The 16,802-nt window shown below is 38.1% G+C and overlaps 2 protein-coding genes and 1 non-coding gene across 3 annotated transcripts in view; 2 read left to right on the top strand and 1 right to left on the bottom strand.

The window, feature by feature from the left end:
• Nucleotides 1-16,802, top strand: part of UBE2V2 (ubiquitin conjugating enzyme E2 V2) — a 738,183-nt gene that overhangs the window by 380,028 nt on the left and 341,353 nt on the right. The gene's annotated exons all lie outside the window — the stretch shown is intronic.
• The window catches only part of SPIDR (scaffold protein involved in DNA repair), a 184,620-nt gene that overhangs the window by 117,281 nt on the left and 50,537 nt on the right, over nucleotides 1-16,802 (top strand). The window contains exons 6-9 of the mRNA XM_049775632.1: nucleotides 881-1,020; nucleotides 1,421-1,480; nucleotides 5,404-5,611; nucleotides 6,369-6,521. Coding sequence (XP_049631589.1) covers nucleotides 881-1,020; nucleotides 1,421-1,480; nucleotides 5,404-5,611; nucleotides 6,369-6,521 — 561 coding nt within the window. The remainder of the gene's footprint in view (nucleotides 1-880; nucleotides 1,021-1,420; nucleotides 1,481-5,403; nucleotides 5,612-6,368; nucleotides 6,522-16,802) is intronic.
• Nucleotides 11,953-12,059, bottom strand: LOC126012841 (U6 spliceosomal RNA). Its single transcript, XR_007497195.1, has one exon. It is a non-coding gene; the product is annotated as a U6 spliceosomal RNA (small nuclear RNA).

Raw genomic sequence — 16,802 nt, 5'->3', positions numbered from 1 at the left:
ATGTATATGTATGTATATGTATGTATATTTATATATATATTCATATTCCCACCATTTTGCATTTCCAGCATTATTGCAAGTAGCCATATGGTCCCATTAAAATGTGTCCCCTGAACTTTATTCTGACTTGTATCCAATAGGTTCCCCTATAACATTGTCTTTTTTTTTTTTTCTGACAATGCCCCCTTTAGCACTTTGTTTCCTTCCTAGGTTGGTTCCATAGTTTTGTGCTAGTCTTATGCCATTTATGCAGTTTTCACCCGTGTTCCCATTGGAATGTCCTGGGAGCTCTCAGATCTGAGGGTGTTTCCAGTGAGAAACACTGCTCTATAATATGCTAGATCATCTCATAATTATTAAAAATACCCATTTCTAGATTACTTAAGAGAAAGTTTATTTGTTTGTTTGTTCTGCTAGCTTTGGGGTCATACCTATCAATGTTCAGGCACTATTCCTAGCTTTATGCACAGGGATTATTCCTGGCAGTGCTCAGGCAACGAGTATGGATCTGAGGATCAAATGTAGTTGGCCAGATTAAAGGAAAAGTACCTTAACCCCTGAACTATATCTCCAGACTCAAGAGGAAGTAATTTATAAATGGTGTTGCCAGTATGCTCTTAAAAATGTTTGTTTAAAAGGAGATCTTTAAACACAATAGTGTTTTCTTCTGTAAACTAACATAATGATAAAGATCTGTGTGTCGATCTATATATACATTTTTCAGTGCTGGATATCATTAAATCCAGAGCCTCACACCTGTGATGTATAAACTCTACTACCAAGCCTTATTCCCCACCCAATATATAAAATGATTAAATTTTTAACAATATGAGTCTTTTGGCAACACAATGATCTGTTTGTTTTTACTTTAAGCAGGTAGAAAGTCACCTTTCTACTCCTAGCTTTTGCTACATGCTGTCTGTTCACCCAAATCTGGGACATATTGATATAATTGAAGACAATCCCATTTCTAAGCTTTACCAACCTCCAGTTACCTGCTACTTGAGAGAAATTCTCCAGGTAATGTTTTTGTTTCTAATAATGCCTTGGGAAAAATAGCAAAAATATGCTAATACTTTTCTTTCTTTCTTTCTTTCTTTCTTTCTTTCTTTCTTTCTTTCTTTCTTTCTTTCTTTCTTTCTTTCTTTCTTTCTTTCTTTCTTTCTTTCTTTCTTTCTTTCTTTCTTTCTTTCTTTCTTTCTTTCTTCCTTCCTTCCTTCCTTCCTTCCTTCCTTCCTTCCTTCCTTCCTTCCTTCCTTCCTTCCTTCCTTCCTTCCTTCCTTCCTTCCTTCCTTCCTTCCTTCCTTCCTTCCTTCCTTCCTTCCTTCCTTCCTTCCTTCCTTCCTTCCTTCCTTCCTTCCTTCCTTCCTTCCTTTTTTTGCTTTGTGTATAGTTACTATATTTTTAATTGTCTTTCTAGACTGGTGATATGGGTATCCGTTGCAGTTTCTATGCCAGAGTGATCTATCAAAGACCACAGGTAATTTTCTCTATAACCCTTTTTTTTCTCCCTTTCTCTTTCCTTCTCCCACACCACCTCTTTAAATACTCTCTCTGTCTCTCTTTTCTTTACTTCGTCTTTGTCTCTCATTGCCTCTCTTCCACCTTTCCATCACCAACCTTTTCTCTCTTTCTCAGAATGATAATATATATGGTGTTATAAAATTTATTAAAGGATAACTTTTTTGTTTGTTTGTTTGGGGGGTCACACCGGCAGCGCTCATGGGCTACTCCTGGCTCTACACTCAGAAATCATCCCCAGCAGGTTCGGGGGACCATATGGGATGCCGGGATTCAAACCACCGGGTCCTTCTGCATGCAAGGCAAATGCCTTACCTCCATGCTATCTCTCTGGCCCCTGAGGATAACTTCTTTTTTGGGGGGAGGGGAGGCATACTCATTTGATGCTCAGGGGTTACTCCTGGCTAAGCGTTCAGAAATTGCCCCTGGCTTGGGGGGATCATATGGGACGTCGGGGAATCGAACTGCTGTCCTTCCTTGGCTAGCACTTGCAAGGCAGACACCTTACCTCTGGCACCACCTCACCGGTCCCAGAGGATAACTTCTTAATTGTTGTCATATACAATGAGAAAAGCGTTTTTCTAACTTTTTTTTAAAAAATTTCTTTTTGTTTCTTTGTTTTTTTGTTTTTGTTTGTTTTTGGGTCACACCTGGCAGCACTCAGGGGTTACTCCTGGCTCTACGCTCAGAAATCACCCCTGGCAAGCTCAGGGGACCATATGGGATGCCGGGATTTGAACCACCAACCTTCTGCATGCAAGGCTAACACCTTACCTTCATGCTATTTCTCCGGCCCTGCATTTTTCTAACTCAATAAAATATTTTCCTTGTTTGCTGTGCTGCTTTGATGATACTAAGTCATGCACATTTTGTTGTGATGTTGGGAGTCACATGTTGCTGGAGATCAAACTCAGACTTGCATTTGCATATGATTTGCCACGAGCTCTCCCTAGAATATAGAAAAGCTTTCTTAAATTTTTGTTTTGGGGCTCTATCCGGTGATGCTCACAGATGCTGTTTGCACAGTCCTTGGGTGTCACTCCTGGCAGTGCTTGCAGGACCATGTGGTGCAAGGGAATGAACCCAGGCCTTTTACATCCAAAGTGTGCTGGTTTGGTTAATGGTCTCCTCAGCCTGAGAAACATTTTAAAAATCTGTTTATGCACATTCTTGTACAGATGTAGTTGCATATATTGAGTACTGAAGACTGAAATACTCTAGGCCAGGGGTCCTCAAACTTTTTAAACAGGGGGCCAGTTCACTGTCCCTCAGACCATTGGAGGGTCTGACTCTAGTAAAAACAAAACTTATGAATGAATTCTTATGCATACTGCATATATCTTATTTTGCAATGAAGAAACAAAACAGATACAAATACAATATGTGGCCCGCGGGCCATAGTTTGAGGACCACTGGTAGGCATAGTTCTTCCTGAAAGATTCTGAGCCCTGTGGTGATCATTTTTTCCTGATACAAAGGGAGGTTAAAGAAACAAGAAGTTGATATCACCTGTAGATGGGAAAATAGGAATCACAGTAATGGCTCATCTTCTAAACCTGAGAGCCATGGTTTCTGTGAGACTTAGGCCATTCTAGTGAACAACAAGTCAAGATTTTTGTTTGCTTCCTTGCCACTTAACAAATCATCTTGGGAGTAGTTAAGGAAGATGTTCTTGGCAAGTTGAAGGTGACATCAGTTCTGCAAAGAAACCTCTTCTGGGTCTGAGATCACAGAACATCTTTGTACAGCTTAAGTCACCTAAGAGGTAATAGAAGCCCATTGTTCAGTCCTTCTTTTCTCTTTTTCTGTTATCTATTAGTCACATGACAACTAATTAGTTGACACCAGGCACCAGGCAGTGCTCTCTGAGGCAACAAGCAGGGTATCGGGTCTCCTGTGGTCATGGATAAGCTTCTGGTGTTGCTCTTACTTTCCAAATCGAGGCAAATGGAATGCTGAGTGATCCTATTTCAGTCCAGCATCTGCAAGACAGTGTGGAGACACTTGATTTAGGCACATTTCTAGTCCATAACACAGATATCAGGGCCCAGAGTATCAGGCAATGGTTTGCTTTGCCATTTATGCTGCAGGTAGATTCTTTCCTTTGGTGCACAAATAGCTATCCTTTAGCATTCTCCTTCCCACAAAGCCTTTCCTACCCACAACCTCCAACCAAGACCACCAGTGAAGAGCTTTAGATAATCTGTTAGAAATCTTTATCTTCCCTGGGTAAAGATATTATACCATTTTGGAAAATGTGGCTTTGCCAGTTGTTCCCAAATACTTCTTACAACTTCATTCCTGTCCTAGAGTCCATGTGTTGTTTTTGAATTACTGTGCCTTTATGCAAAAAAAGGAATCACCTCACCTTTTTTTGTGTGTTTGTTTATTTTTATTTATGGGCTACATCCAGCTGTACTTAGGGGTTCTCTTGGCTCTACACTCGGGAATTACTTTTTTCAGTAGTCAGGTAACTATATAGGATGCCTGGTATCAAACTGGGTCACATCACTCTGATCCCTTTCCCCCAACCTTTAAAAAAAGTTATGAGGTATTATGATTTGCATATTTTGATGGTTTAATACATCTACATCCTTTCAACAGGACACGCACTGCCAGGGTACTCACTTCCCTCCACTGAGGTCCTAGATGCTCCTCCCACCTCTACCCTAACCTAAGTTCTTTGGACCAGCTCTTCAGTTCTGTTGCTGTCTATTATTTGTTTCTCCCTTATTGTATATATTTAGGTCACAGATGTGAAAAATATTCTGTGTCAGTATTTATTACTCTCTTTACTGGACACTGTTTCCATTTACTATCATATCCTATATTTCCATCCATGTCATGGCAAGCCATATGGTTTTGTCCTTATTTACAGCTGCATAATATTCCATTAATCTGTAGTTGGGCATTTGGATTTTTTTCTGTATTTTGATTATCATTCTAACGGCTGCAATAAACATCAGTGTGCATATGTCCTCTCATTATTGTTTTTGTGATTTAGAGGCATAGGTGCCAAGAAGTGATATTACTGGTTTCTACAGGAGTCTATTCCTACTTTTCTGATTATAACTCTGCCAACATTAGCTGGTTTCAGACTTTATGGAGAGCATAGGGGGTTGAGCCACTTCTGGCTGTCAGTCAGGGATCAGTCCTAGCAGGACTCATGTGGTGCTAGGGTTAGAATCAGGGTTTGCCAGGTGCAAGGCTGTACTATCAATTCAGGCTTCAGTTTCTAGACACCATCCTCAATGACCTAATTACTCATTGGTCATTACTGTCGTATTTGGAGATCAGTATTTCAACAAATAACAGGGGAGTTGACAGAAACATATTAACATTAAATTTATAACTGTCTCTTCTCATCTAGAAACTTACATTCATCTAGCAGAACAGAAGAATATACTAAATAAAAAGACAGTATCGATCAGAGATAGTGTAAGGTGTTAGCATTGAATGCAGTTAATCCTCATTTGTTTCCCAGCACCACATATGGTTCGCTGACCATAGAGCTCTGTGTAGCTCTTGAGAAACTCTGGGTATAACCCCAAAAATTCAAAAAGTAAATAAAATCAAATTTTAATGACAGGGAAAATAACATTAAAAATGATAATTTACATTCTAGGCATACAGACAGGAAGGAAGAGAATAATAATTTCTTCCTGAGTTGGCTAGAGAACAAAAAGATGGATTACTGCAGTGCCCTTTAAACAGGTGCAAGGTCAGGACTCCTGGGTATAGCAAAGATTATTGTGTTTTAAAATGTTTCTTGAAACAATATTTTAAATTATTTACGTTAATTCAGTAACTTCGGATTTTTAAAAATCAATTCTGGATTAAGAATAATTATCAAGTTATATTGACTGTGTCTTTGAATTGTAGGTAAATCGTTTACTTCTGGAGCAAAAAAAAATTTGGCTGATGGTTACTGATGTCACCTTACAAAAGCATGACGAGAATAACATTCACCTCTCCAAAACTTTGTTGGTCTGTGTCACTTCCTCATGTGTACTTGACCCAACAGTTCAAGAAGCACTCACTAAGGCTGTCTCTTCTAGCTTCCTTTTCAGGGATGCTCTGAAAGAACAGGGTAAGATGTACTTAATTTTTCCCCCTTTTCCCTTTTTCTTCCTTTGACAGAGATTGGACAAGAGCCCTCATACAACGCAGGTGTTCTACCACTGAACTCCATCCGAGGCCATGTATACTTCAACTACTCAACTTTAATCCCACTGGCATCAAATAACTAGTGATTTCCAGATCTCTTTCATGCTCTGGACCAGCTGGCTCTTCACTAAACTTTATACATACCAGGCCTGTGGGGTCCATGGCTCCTACAAGTGCTCCTAAAGCTGTGATTCCTGTCATAGCCACCTTGTTGGAACCAGTACTCATATGCCCTGAAAGATGCCACCAGTAATTCAAAAATTTTCAGTTGATACTTTATACTGCAGAATGCACCTTTAGCTTTTTCCTAGACTACTACTTTTTAAAATAAAACAATGCAAAAATCTAGAAATTTAAAACATACATGCTTAGATATGTCAGTCCCCTTTTTCCAAGAATCAAACTATAATTCTGTTTATGTATTCTTTTTTTATGTCAGTGTTACTGTGGCTTAATCATTCTGAATTTAATCTGAGTCTAGTATTTTTGCATTTTTTTTTCAGCCTAGCATACTGAGAGCTGGCGGGTCTACTTTTCTGCATAATGTGGTTATCTATGCTACAAAGATGGGTCCCACAACTGTGTCCCTCTCCACGCTTGATGTGTAGGAGTCTGATGAAAAGCAAGAGAGCTCATCTTTCTCTTCAAGATTTAGTAATTTGCTGTTTATCTGTTGGCAGGCCAAATTGTTTGTGCTGAACGAACAGTTCTCGTGCTTCAAAAGCCACTTCTAGGCATGGCCTCTGGAGTTGACTCCTGTGAGCTGACCAGTCCTGTGAGGCTTGAGGAGCTGGATTCTCTTACCCAGGTCAACTCCATTTGCAGTGTTCAAGGTGGGTAGTTGGTCTTGTTGGAATTAATATTTGTGTTTTTTTTTGAAATAGTATATTTTTTATATTCCTTTGTTTGTTTACATGTTACATGAAGTCTACTTCAGATGCATTATCATTATTTTTGAACAGCAAAAACTATGACCCCATTCATTTGTTTATTTTTTCAGTATTAAGACTCAAACATTCCAGGCATGCACTTTATCACTGAGTTATGTGTTCAGACCCTACCACCAGTCTTACCTTTTTGGGGGGCGAAGGACCATGTGGAACTGTTTTATTATAATTGGTGTTTTAGAAAGAAAATAATAATTTGTTGATAAACTTATATTGATAATTGGGAAAAGAAGAAAATTGTTGACATTTATTATAGTGTTCACTTAAAGAAGCAGTAGGCATAACTTGTTAGCTAAGTCTGACTATAGGAATGTTGAGTTTTAAACTTCAAAGGGAAAAGTGTAATTGATTTCTTTGTTGTTGGTTTGTTTCATTAAAGTCCTGGGATTTATAATACTGTTAATTATATGTTTAGTGCCTCCATCATTCTTATATCACACCTATCACAAGAGAGTCCACTTTCCATCTCCAGTGTGCCAAGGACACCCCTAACGTTCCCTCCCACCCATATAAGCTCAGTTCTATAGATAAAATCTTCAGTTCCAATGACTTTTTCCATTTTTTGGTTCCCTCATCATATTATGAGAGAACTTTTTTTTCTGTGTTTTTTGTTTGTTTGTTTGTTTGTTTGTTTGTGTTTGAACAACACCTAGGTGTGCTCAGACTTATTCCTGGCTCAGTAGTCAGGGATCCTTCTGGCAGGCTCAGGAGACTATGTAGCACTAGGGACTGAAACCGGGTAGGCAGAATGAGTCAAACCCCTTACCATCCCCAGAGAGATTTTTTTCAATTATGTTGTTAAAGTTTAGATCTTATGATTTCATTGCATTGATTCTGTGGCTTGGATATTTAGTTCTTTTGTTTCTTACCACTATCAATGCGCCTGAGACCTCTTCATTGCTGTCACCATTCTGTAATATTTGTGATTCTCCTCTACTCAATTTCTTTCCTTCTCCTCATTATATTCTGGGACCTAGAGTTTTCTGGACAACTCCCATTTAACTCATTGCATTTCTTCATGCAGTTATTCTAAATACAATATATAAGTGATATCACGTGTTTATTCTTCTGGCTTACTTCACTTAGCATAATATCTTCCAGTTCCATTCATATTGCATGATATCAAATTGCATGATAGCATCATTCCTTACAGCTATTTAGTATCCCATTGTATATATGTACCACATCTTCATGATCCACTTGTCTGTTGTTGGACATTTAGGTTGATTCTAACTCTTACCTATTATCCGAGTGTTGCGATGAATAACAGTGTGTATGCTTCCTGATGGATAATTTTTTTTTTTGTCATGGGAATAGATACCCAAGAGTGAGATTGCTGGGTCATATGGCAGCTAGATTCTGAGTTTGCTGAGAACCTTCCATACTGTTTTTCATAGTGTTTGGAGCATTCCCACCAGCAGTAGATGAGAGTTCCTTTTCACCACATCCCTGACAACATAAATTATTTATATTTATAGTACTGATAACTTATTAAAAATGTCTAAAATAAATGAACTTTTATTTTAGTAAATAAGCTAAAAAGAAACAAAATCAAAACAAAACTGTGATCAATTTTGAAATTATGCAACAATCAATAGAGAAAGCCAGTATACTCAAAAGTTACTCTGAAAAGACTGATTAAAAAATTATAAACTTAGGACCAAAGAAATAGTACAACATCTATTGTTCATGCTTTACAAGTGTTGTAGCCAGTTTGATTCTAAGCACTTCATATGGTCTCCATTGACCCACCAGGAGTGAGCTCTGACTGCAGAGCCAGAAGTAAGTCCTGAGAGCTGTCAGGTATAACCCAAAAAAGCCAAAAGAATAAAGAAACAAAAAGGATAAACTTATAATGAAGGATGAACTTATAATGAAGGCAAGAAGAAAGAAGAGTTGTTTTTATTTTTTATGAAGTTGAGTAGTTTTCCCAGAACCACTTCCTGAAGAGGTTTTTATTGCTTCATTTTGTATTTCTTGTTCCTTCATCAAAAATTAATTGATCACGGGCCCGGAGAGATAGCACAATGGCGTTTGCCTTGCAAGCAGCCGATCCAGGACCAAAGGTGTCCCATAGGTCCCTCGTGCCTGCCAGGAGCTATTTCTGAGCAGACAGCCAGCAATAACCCCTGAGCACTGCCAAGTGTGGCCCAAAAACCAAAAAAAAAAAAAAAATTAATTGATCATAAACCTGTGGCTATATCTGTGAATTTTCAAGTCTGATCTGAGGTTCTGTCTTTATTTCAATCTCATGCTTTTTAAACGACTACTTCTTTATAGTACAGTTTAAAATAGAAGAAAGTGGTGCCTCCCAACTTCTCTTTCCCAAGGATTCCTTTAGCTATCTATTCATGGACATATATTGTATTGCTCCATATGAATTTCAGAGCATCTGATCAATTTCTTTGAAGAGGGATTGCATTAAATTTGTGCAATGCTTTAGGTAATATTGACTTTTTAATAATGCTAATCCTCCCAATTCATGTACAGGGTATAATTTTCCATTTCCTTGTATCCTCTTTTTTTTTCTTGGAAGCAGTGTTTTGTAGTTATATTTATATAGGTCTTTCAGCTCTTTAGTTAAATTAACTCCAAGATACTTGATTTTCTGAGGTAGAATTGTGAATGGGATTATTTTTAAATATCTTTCATTTCTCTTTCATTATTTGTGTATGGAAAAGCCATGGATTTTGGTATTTAACTTTGTAGCCTGCTACTATTCTATACAAATATATTGTTTCTAGTTTTTTTGTAGAGTCTAGGATTTTCATGTCATCTGCAAACATTGAGACTTTCACTTCTTCCTTTCCTTTGTGGATGCCCTTGATGTCTTTTTCTTGCCTATTTGCAATGGCAAGTACTGCTAGTATTACATTGAATACAGGGGCTGAGAAGAGGCAATCTTATCTTATGCCAGACCTTAGAGGAAAGGCTTTTAATTTTTCCCCATTGAGTATAATGTTTGCAATGGGTTTGTGATAAATGGCTTTAATAGAATTAAGCAAAGTTCCTTCAAGTCCCATTTTAGTGAAAGTTTTTATCATGAATAGATGCTGGACCTTGTCTAATGCTTTCTAAACATCTTTTTATCTAATTAGATGGCTTTTTTTTTTCTTTCATTGATATGGTATTATTGATCAACTTGTGTATGTTAAATTATCCTTGATCCCAGAAATGAATCCTACTTGGTCCTGGCATAAAATCTTCTTGATGAATTGTCAGATTCTATTTGCTATTATTTTGTTGAGGATTTTTGTATCCATAGAAACTCTTTGAGAGTGTTATTGTATCTTCAGTTTCCTGAAAGAGCTTGAAAAGGATTGGCAGTATATCTTTTTTAAAGATTTGAAAGAATTCATTAGTGAATCCATTTGGTCCCAGGGTTTAGTTTTTGGGAAACCTTTTGATGTTGATGAGTCAGTTCAGGTATTCTAGATCGTCTTGGTTCAACTTGGGACGTTATAGGAGTCCAAAAATTTATTCATTTCTTCTAGGTTCTTTTGTTTTGTGGTAAAGATTCTCAAAGTAATATGGTTATCCTTTGAATTTCTGTAATATTTGTAATGGTATCCCCCTTTATTATTTCTGATTCTGTTAAGTTTCTATCTCTCCCTTTCTGAGTCTTGCTAAGGTTTATTAATCTTACTTATTTTTTAAAGAATCAACTCTTGCTGTCATTGATCTTTTGGATTCTTTTCATGGGTACCATTTTATTAATTTCTACTCTAAGTTTTATTATTTCCTTCTGTCTGCCTACTTTTGGCTCTGCTTATTGCTCATTTTCCAATTTTTTTATACTATGCCATTGTTTTTTATGTAGGCCTTTTCTTTCTGATGAATTATTGCAAAGATAAAAATTTCCCTCTTAATGCCACTTTTGCTATATTCCACGAATTTTGTTATTTCATGTCTTCATTCTCATTTGTTTTCAGGAATAGTTTGATTTTCTCTTTGATTTTCTCTCTGACCCATTGGCTATTCAACAGTGAGCTTTTTAATTTCCAAGTGCTAAAGTTATTTCTCTGTGTCCGTTTGTAAATTTCTTTTATTTTAGTGCACGTGGTCTAAAAAGATTGTAGAAATAATTTCTATCCTCTTGATTTTATGTAGGTATGTTTTATAGCCCAGCATGTGGTCTACCTTGGAATATGTTTCATGTGCATTAGAAAAGAATGTATTTTCAGCATCCTGGGGATGAATATCTCTATATTCATATATATACTAAGCATATTAGAATATAGAATTTATATTAGAATTATTATACTAATGATGTATATATTAGTATTATATAATATATATTAGTACATATACTTAGTGTGTAAGCATATATATACTAAGCTACTTTATTCTATTTTCTCCTTCAGATCCAGCATGTCTCTCATTATTATTGTGTGGCTATTGATATCTTTCTTCTAATTTATAAACAATTGTTTTAAGTATTTGCTGGCTCCTCTCAGGCACATATATTTTTAGAAGTGTGATTTCTTCTTGGTGTATGCATCTCTTAATTATTTAAAAATGCCCTTCTGTCTCATAACATTTTTTTTGGTGGTTTTTGGGTCACACCCAGCAGTGCTCAGGGGTTACTCCTGGCTCCATGCTCAGAAATTGCTCCTGGCAGGCATGGGGGACCATATGGGACGCTGGGATTCGAACCGATGACTTTCTGCATGAAAGGCAAATGCCTTACCTCCATGCTATCTCTCCGGTCCCTCATAACATTTTTAACATTCTGTGTCATCTGATATTAATGTAGCCACCACAGCCTTTATAAGTTAATTGACTGCTTGAATGATTGTCTTCCAGTCTTTAACTGTGAGCCTGTTTGCTCTGACTATTCAGATGTTTCTTGCAGCCAGCAATATGCTTGATTCAATTTTCTTATTCATTTCGCCATTCTGTGCCTCTTAACTAGGGCTTTTAGTCAGTTGGCATTGAGAGAGATGGTTGTCATGGTATTTAGTGTCAATATTTTGTAGGGGCTTGGTGTGTTTGTTGGGTCTGCCTTGCCTTAAAGTTGACCCTTCAGCTCTTCTTTTAAATTTGGTTTTGAGTCTGTAAAGTTTCTGACCTGTTGTTTATCTTTGAAACTCTGTAGACTTCCTTCTGACCTGAATGAAAGTCTTGTTGAATGAAGTATTGTCTTATCCGAGAGGTTAATCAGGTGGTTGGAATTTATTAGGTCATCCGAGCTTGGTGTTTGCCTGCGAGGTTTCCCCATTGTCACGCTTGTACTGTGGTTTTTCCTGCGTGTTGTGGTGGGGTTCATTGGTTAGAAAGAGTGCGCGGCCGCGAAGCAAAGCGAGCTCTTCTGCTGAAAAATATGGAACGCTTCACGAATTTGCGTGTCATCCTTGCGCAGGGGCCATGCTAATCTTCTCTGTATCGTTCCAATTTTAGTATATGTGCTGCCGAAGCGAGCACTGAATGAAGTATTCTTGGTGAAATATTCCTTTCATTCAGTTTTGTCACTATATCCTCTATTGCGCTTGGGTTTTAAGAGTTGCTCATGATAAATCTGCTGTAAATCTTTTTTTTTTTTTTTTTTTTGGGGGGGTTTTTTGGGTCACACCCGATGGCACTCAGGGGTTACTCCTGGCTCTGCGCTCAGAAGTCGCTTCTGGCAGGCACAGGCGACCATATGGGATGCTTCAATTCAAACCACCATCTGTCCTGGATCGGCTGCGTGCGAGGCAAACGCCCTACCACTGTGTTAACTCTCCAGTTCCAGATCTGCTATAAATCTTAAGAGTGCTTCTTCTTTGTAACTTACTTTTTTGATTTTGCTATTTTTAGTATTCTATCCCTATCTGTGGTTTTCATCATTATGAGTAGGATTGCCTTGGTGGGCTTTTCTTTGGATCTCTTTAGATATTCAGGATACTATTGAATGTACTATCTCTGGGACCTTTTCAGCTATTATTATTGATTCTTCCTGTTTTTTTCCCTGGGTCTCAAGGACTTCATTGACTCTTACATTGTTTCTATTGATTTTATCCAGAGTCTATTGTTGTCTGTTTGATTTCTTTGAGGATATTTTTTTCTATCTTATTTTTTTAAAACTTTATTGATTGATTGATTGGTTTTTGGGCCACACCCAGTGGCACTCAAGGGTCACTTCTGGCTTCTGCACTCAGATATTGCCCCTAGCAGGCTGGGGGACCATATGGGATTCAGGGAATCGAACCGGGCCCCTCCCAGGTTGGCCACATGCAAGGCAAATGCCCCACCGCTGTGCTATCTTTCCAGCCCCTTTTTTCTGTCTTCTGTTCACTTGTTTTAAGGCTCTTTTCCAACCTCTTCTGTTGTATGGAGATATTATGCAGCTCATAGTCCATCTCACTGATTCTGTCCTCAGCAGCTGTTACTCTGCTGGTAAAGGCTTTCCTGTGAAGTTTTCATTTCATCTACCAGGATTTTCAGCCTTAATATTTTTATAATATCTTTATTTAAGCACAATGATTATAAACATAATTATAGTTGGTTTTCAGTTATAAAAAAGGACACTCCTCTTCACCAGTGCAACCTTCCCACCACCAACACCCTCTATTTCTGTCACTCACTACCATTGTTATGATAGTTGTTAGCGTAGTTATTTCTCTAACTGAACTCACCACTCTTTCATAAAGTGGGTCGGTCCCATTAGCCTTCATCTCTATTGTCTCTGGACATAATAACGTCTTTTATTTATTTATTTATTTATTTATTTATTTATTAATGTCTTATTTTTCTTAAATATCATAGATTAGTGAGACTATTCCAGAGGTGGCGAACTAGTTCGACACAAAGAGCCAAAATTTTAAACTGTGAGAGTCGCAGTGACCTGACAAAACAGATAAACACTCACACAAAAGCATATAATTTTAACAATAATATATTAAATGCATATTGCATTTTGCCATTTTGAGTGAGGGTAAAAATCCTGTTCACCACCCCTGGTGTGTCTATCTTTCTCCCTCTGACTTTTTTTTTTTTTTTTTTGGTTTTTGGGTCACTCCCAGTAGTGCTCAGGGGTTACTCCTGGCTCTATGCTCAGAAATCACTCCCAGCAGGTTTGGGAGACCATATGGGATGCCGGGATTCGAACCACCATCCTTCTGCATGCAAGGCAAATGCCTTACCTCCATGCTTTCTCTCCAGTCCCTCCTCTGACTTTTTCACTCAGCATAATAGTTTCCATGTTTATCCAGATCAAGGAAAATTTCATGACTTCATTTTTCCTGACAGCTGCATAGTATTTCGTTGTGTAAATTTGCCACAGTTTCTTTCTTTTTTTTTTTTTTTTGGGCCACAGTTTCTTTCACTCATCTGTTGTCAGGCATCTGGGTTGTTTCCAGATTCTGGCTATTGTAAATAGCACTGCAATGTATATAGGTGTGCAGAAGGCATTTTTTTTTTTACTGTGTTTTTGTGTTCCTAGGGTATATCCCTAGGAGTGGAATAGTTGGATCATATGGGAGCTCAATTTCCAGTTTTTGGAGGAATCTCCATATTGTTTTCCATAAAGACTGGACTAGACAGAATTCCCATCAGCAGTGAGTGAGAATCCCTTTCTTCCCACATCCCTGCCAGCACAAACTCTTCTTTTTCTGTGTGTGTGAGATGTGTGCCAGCCAGTCTCTGTTCAGCTTTAATATTTCTGTTTGAAGTTTTCTCATTTTTACTCTTATATCCTCTTGAGTCTTCTGGGCTGCCCTTTCATGGTTTCTTTGAGTTCTTTGAACATCTCCACATTTCCTCTCTAAAGTCCTTATCAGAGAGGTCGTATAGGTAGCTGGTACTTGTCAGGTCTTTAGAGGTACTATCTTCATTCCCTACACATGGTACGATTCTAAGTTGTTTCCCATTGTTACCTTTGCAGTGTGGTGTTTGTTATGTGTTGTTCTGGGGATCATTGACTAGAAAAATGTGTGGAGCAGAGCAGCCATGCCCTTCTCATTGTGCTGGTCTTCCTGGGTCCTTGCAGGTGGTCAGCGCACAGTTGACTCCATAGCGCCTAGGCAAGGCCAGGTCACCATGTTGTCTGGTTTCTCTGAGTCCAGCATGTGGCCGGGTACACTTGTCTCCAGCCACTCCCAGGGTGAGGCCAGATTACAACCTTGTGCTGGTCTCACTAGGCCCATGCCAGTAGTCAGGGCTCACCTGCCTTAGCCACTCACTTGTGTGGCAAGACCAGGAAGATTTTCTTCCCCTTTTTTTGTTTTGTTTGTTTGTTTTGTTTTGGGGCCACACCCAGTGACGCTCAGGGATTACTCCTGACTATGCACTCAGAAATCGCTCCTGTCTTGGGGGACCATATGGGAACCAGGGGATTGAATAGTGCACACAAGGCAGACACCTTTCTGCTCTGGCCCTTTCTCTTTCCCTTTTTATAGCATAGTTTAGTCCATTGGCATTTTAATAGAATGAAATACATTAGCTTTGTTGCCAATATTTGTTTATATGTGTGTGGAATTTAGTAATATTTTTCAAGAGCCCTTTTTTTTTTTTACAGGCAGCCTTCAGTAATTCTTGAAGCATTAGTTTAGTTGTCACAAATGCTGCTAGCTCTGGTTTGTCTGATGGTTCTTATCCCTCCCTCACATCAAAGTGAGAGATTTTTTTGGCATAGTAAACTCTAGGCTGTAGTTTTTTTTCTTTTAGTACTTGTATACAGATACTCCTTGCTTAACGACAAAGTTCCATTTCAACGACTTGGTCGTTAAGCGAATTGGTCGTTAAGTGAGGAATTGTATGTACTGTATACAGTAGTACAGTATATGCATTGTACTTGACAATACAGTATTCTGAATAAGTAAAATAACGAGAAAGATCAAACTGAAAACTTCCACTTGTTTTAATTTGCATAGGTTGTGTAATTTACACATAGTACTGCAATGTATTACAGAACATAAAGTTAGTAAAGTAGGTACATTAAAGCACCAAAAACCACAGTATTGTACTGTAGAGTGTACAAGATGGAAAAAGGATACTTAAAATAAACAAAATATAAATAAATTCAGGCTATCATTTTAGTCAACGAATCCTTCAAAATCTTCATCTGTGTCATCATCAGAGCTACCGTATTTTCCGGCGTATAAGACAACCCCCTAATTTTGCAGTTAAAACTTAGGTTTAGGCCTATATTCGCTGTATCAGACAGAACATTCCTGTGCTGCAACTGTATGTACCACAGTGAGCCAATTACAACAAGCATAGGTTCAAAGGTTATACTGTAATAGACTTCCTCTCTGACTCTGGCCAATCTGAGCAGGCTTTTGACAGTGTAGATTCAGTACAGAACATTGTCTAATTTGCATGCATCAAAAGCCTGCTTGGATTAGCTGCGTTAGAGAGGTGGTCTGAGCAGCCTTGCAGTGATTGATGCAGGATCAAGTTGGAAAATTCGTTTTGTGGCAATATTTAGACAGTTTTCATTTAGCAGAATATTGAAACATTTTTCAGGATATATCAGCTTATAAGACGACCCCTGATTTTTGGTTGACTTTTTTTTGTTTCAAAAGTCGTCTTATATGCCAGAAAATACGGTATTATTAGGACCTGCTGAAGGCCTAGGTAAGGGACACGATGGAGTAAAAATTAAATCATTGGTAGTGCTTGGTGTAACTTTCCAAAAGTATCCACTTAGAGTGGTCTGCTTTGTCATTTTCTTTTTTTCTTCATATATTTCACAATAGCACTGTAAAACTTTACTTATTTGTCTTTCCACTTTTGTGAATCATTCAACATTCGGATCCATACTCTCTAGTTCCAACATAGCTGCATTCACTGTTGAGAACACACCAGCTAATCCCTTCACAGTAAACTTCTTTGGTACTTCTATGTTTTCATTTTCTTCTTCCTCCACCAGGTTCTGCTGTGCTTCCAACTCTATTAAATCTTCAGTATTTAGCTCTCCCTCTCTGCATTATATTATATAGGATCTTTCAGGCATTTTCTTCCCAAAAAGTCCAGTTTCATGCATATTGAAGATCTGTTCTGTACAGTAGCCACCTTGCTCTATGATTTTATCAAATTAGTCAACAAACTTTTCTGCTGTTTCTACATCTGCACTTGCTGCCTCACCACTGACACTCCAATTATGCAGGTTGAATCTTTGAGAAAACCGTTGAAACCATCCGTTACTTGCTGTAAAGGTTTCGATTGATATTTCACCGCTGCGTGCTT

The sequence above is a fragment of the Suncus etruscus genome, chromosome 6, assembly GCF_024139225.1.
Source record: "Suncus etruscus isolate mSunEtr1 chromosome 6, mSunEtr1.pri.cur, whole genome shotgun sequence".
Classification (NCBI taxonomy): Eukaryota; Metazoa; Chordata; class Mammalia; order Eulipotyphla; family Soricidae; genus Suncus; species Suncus etruscus.
The sequence above is the reverse complement of the archived record's forward strand: the minus strand, read 5'-3'. Positions and strand labels throughout refer to the sequence as shown.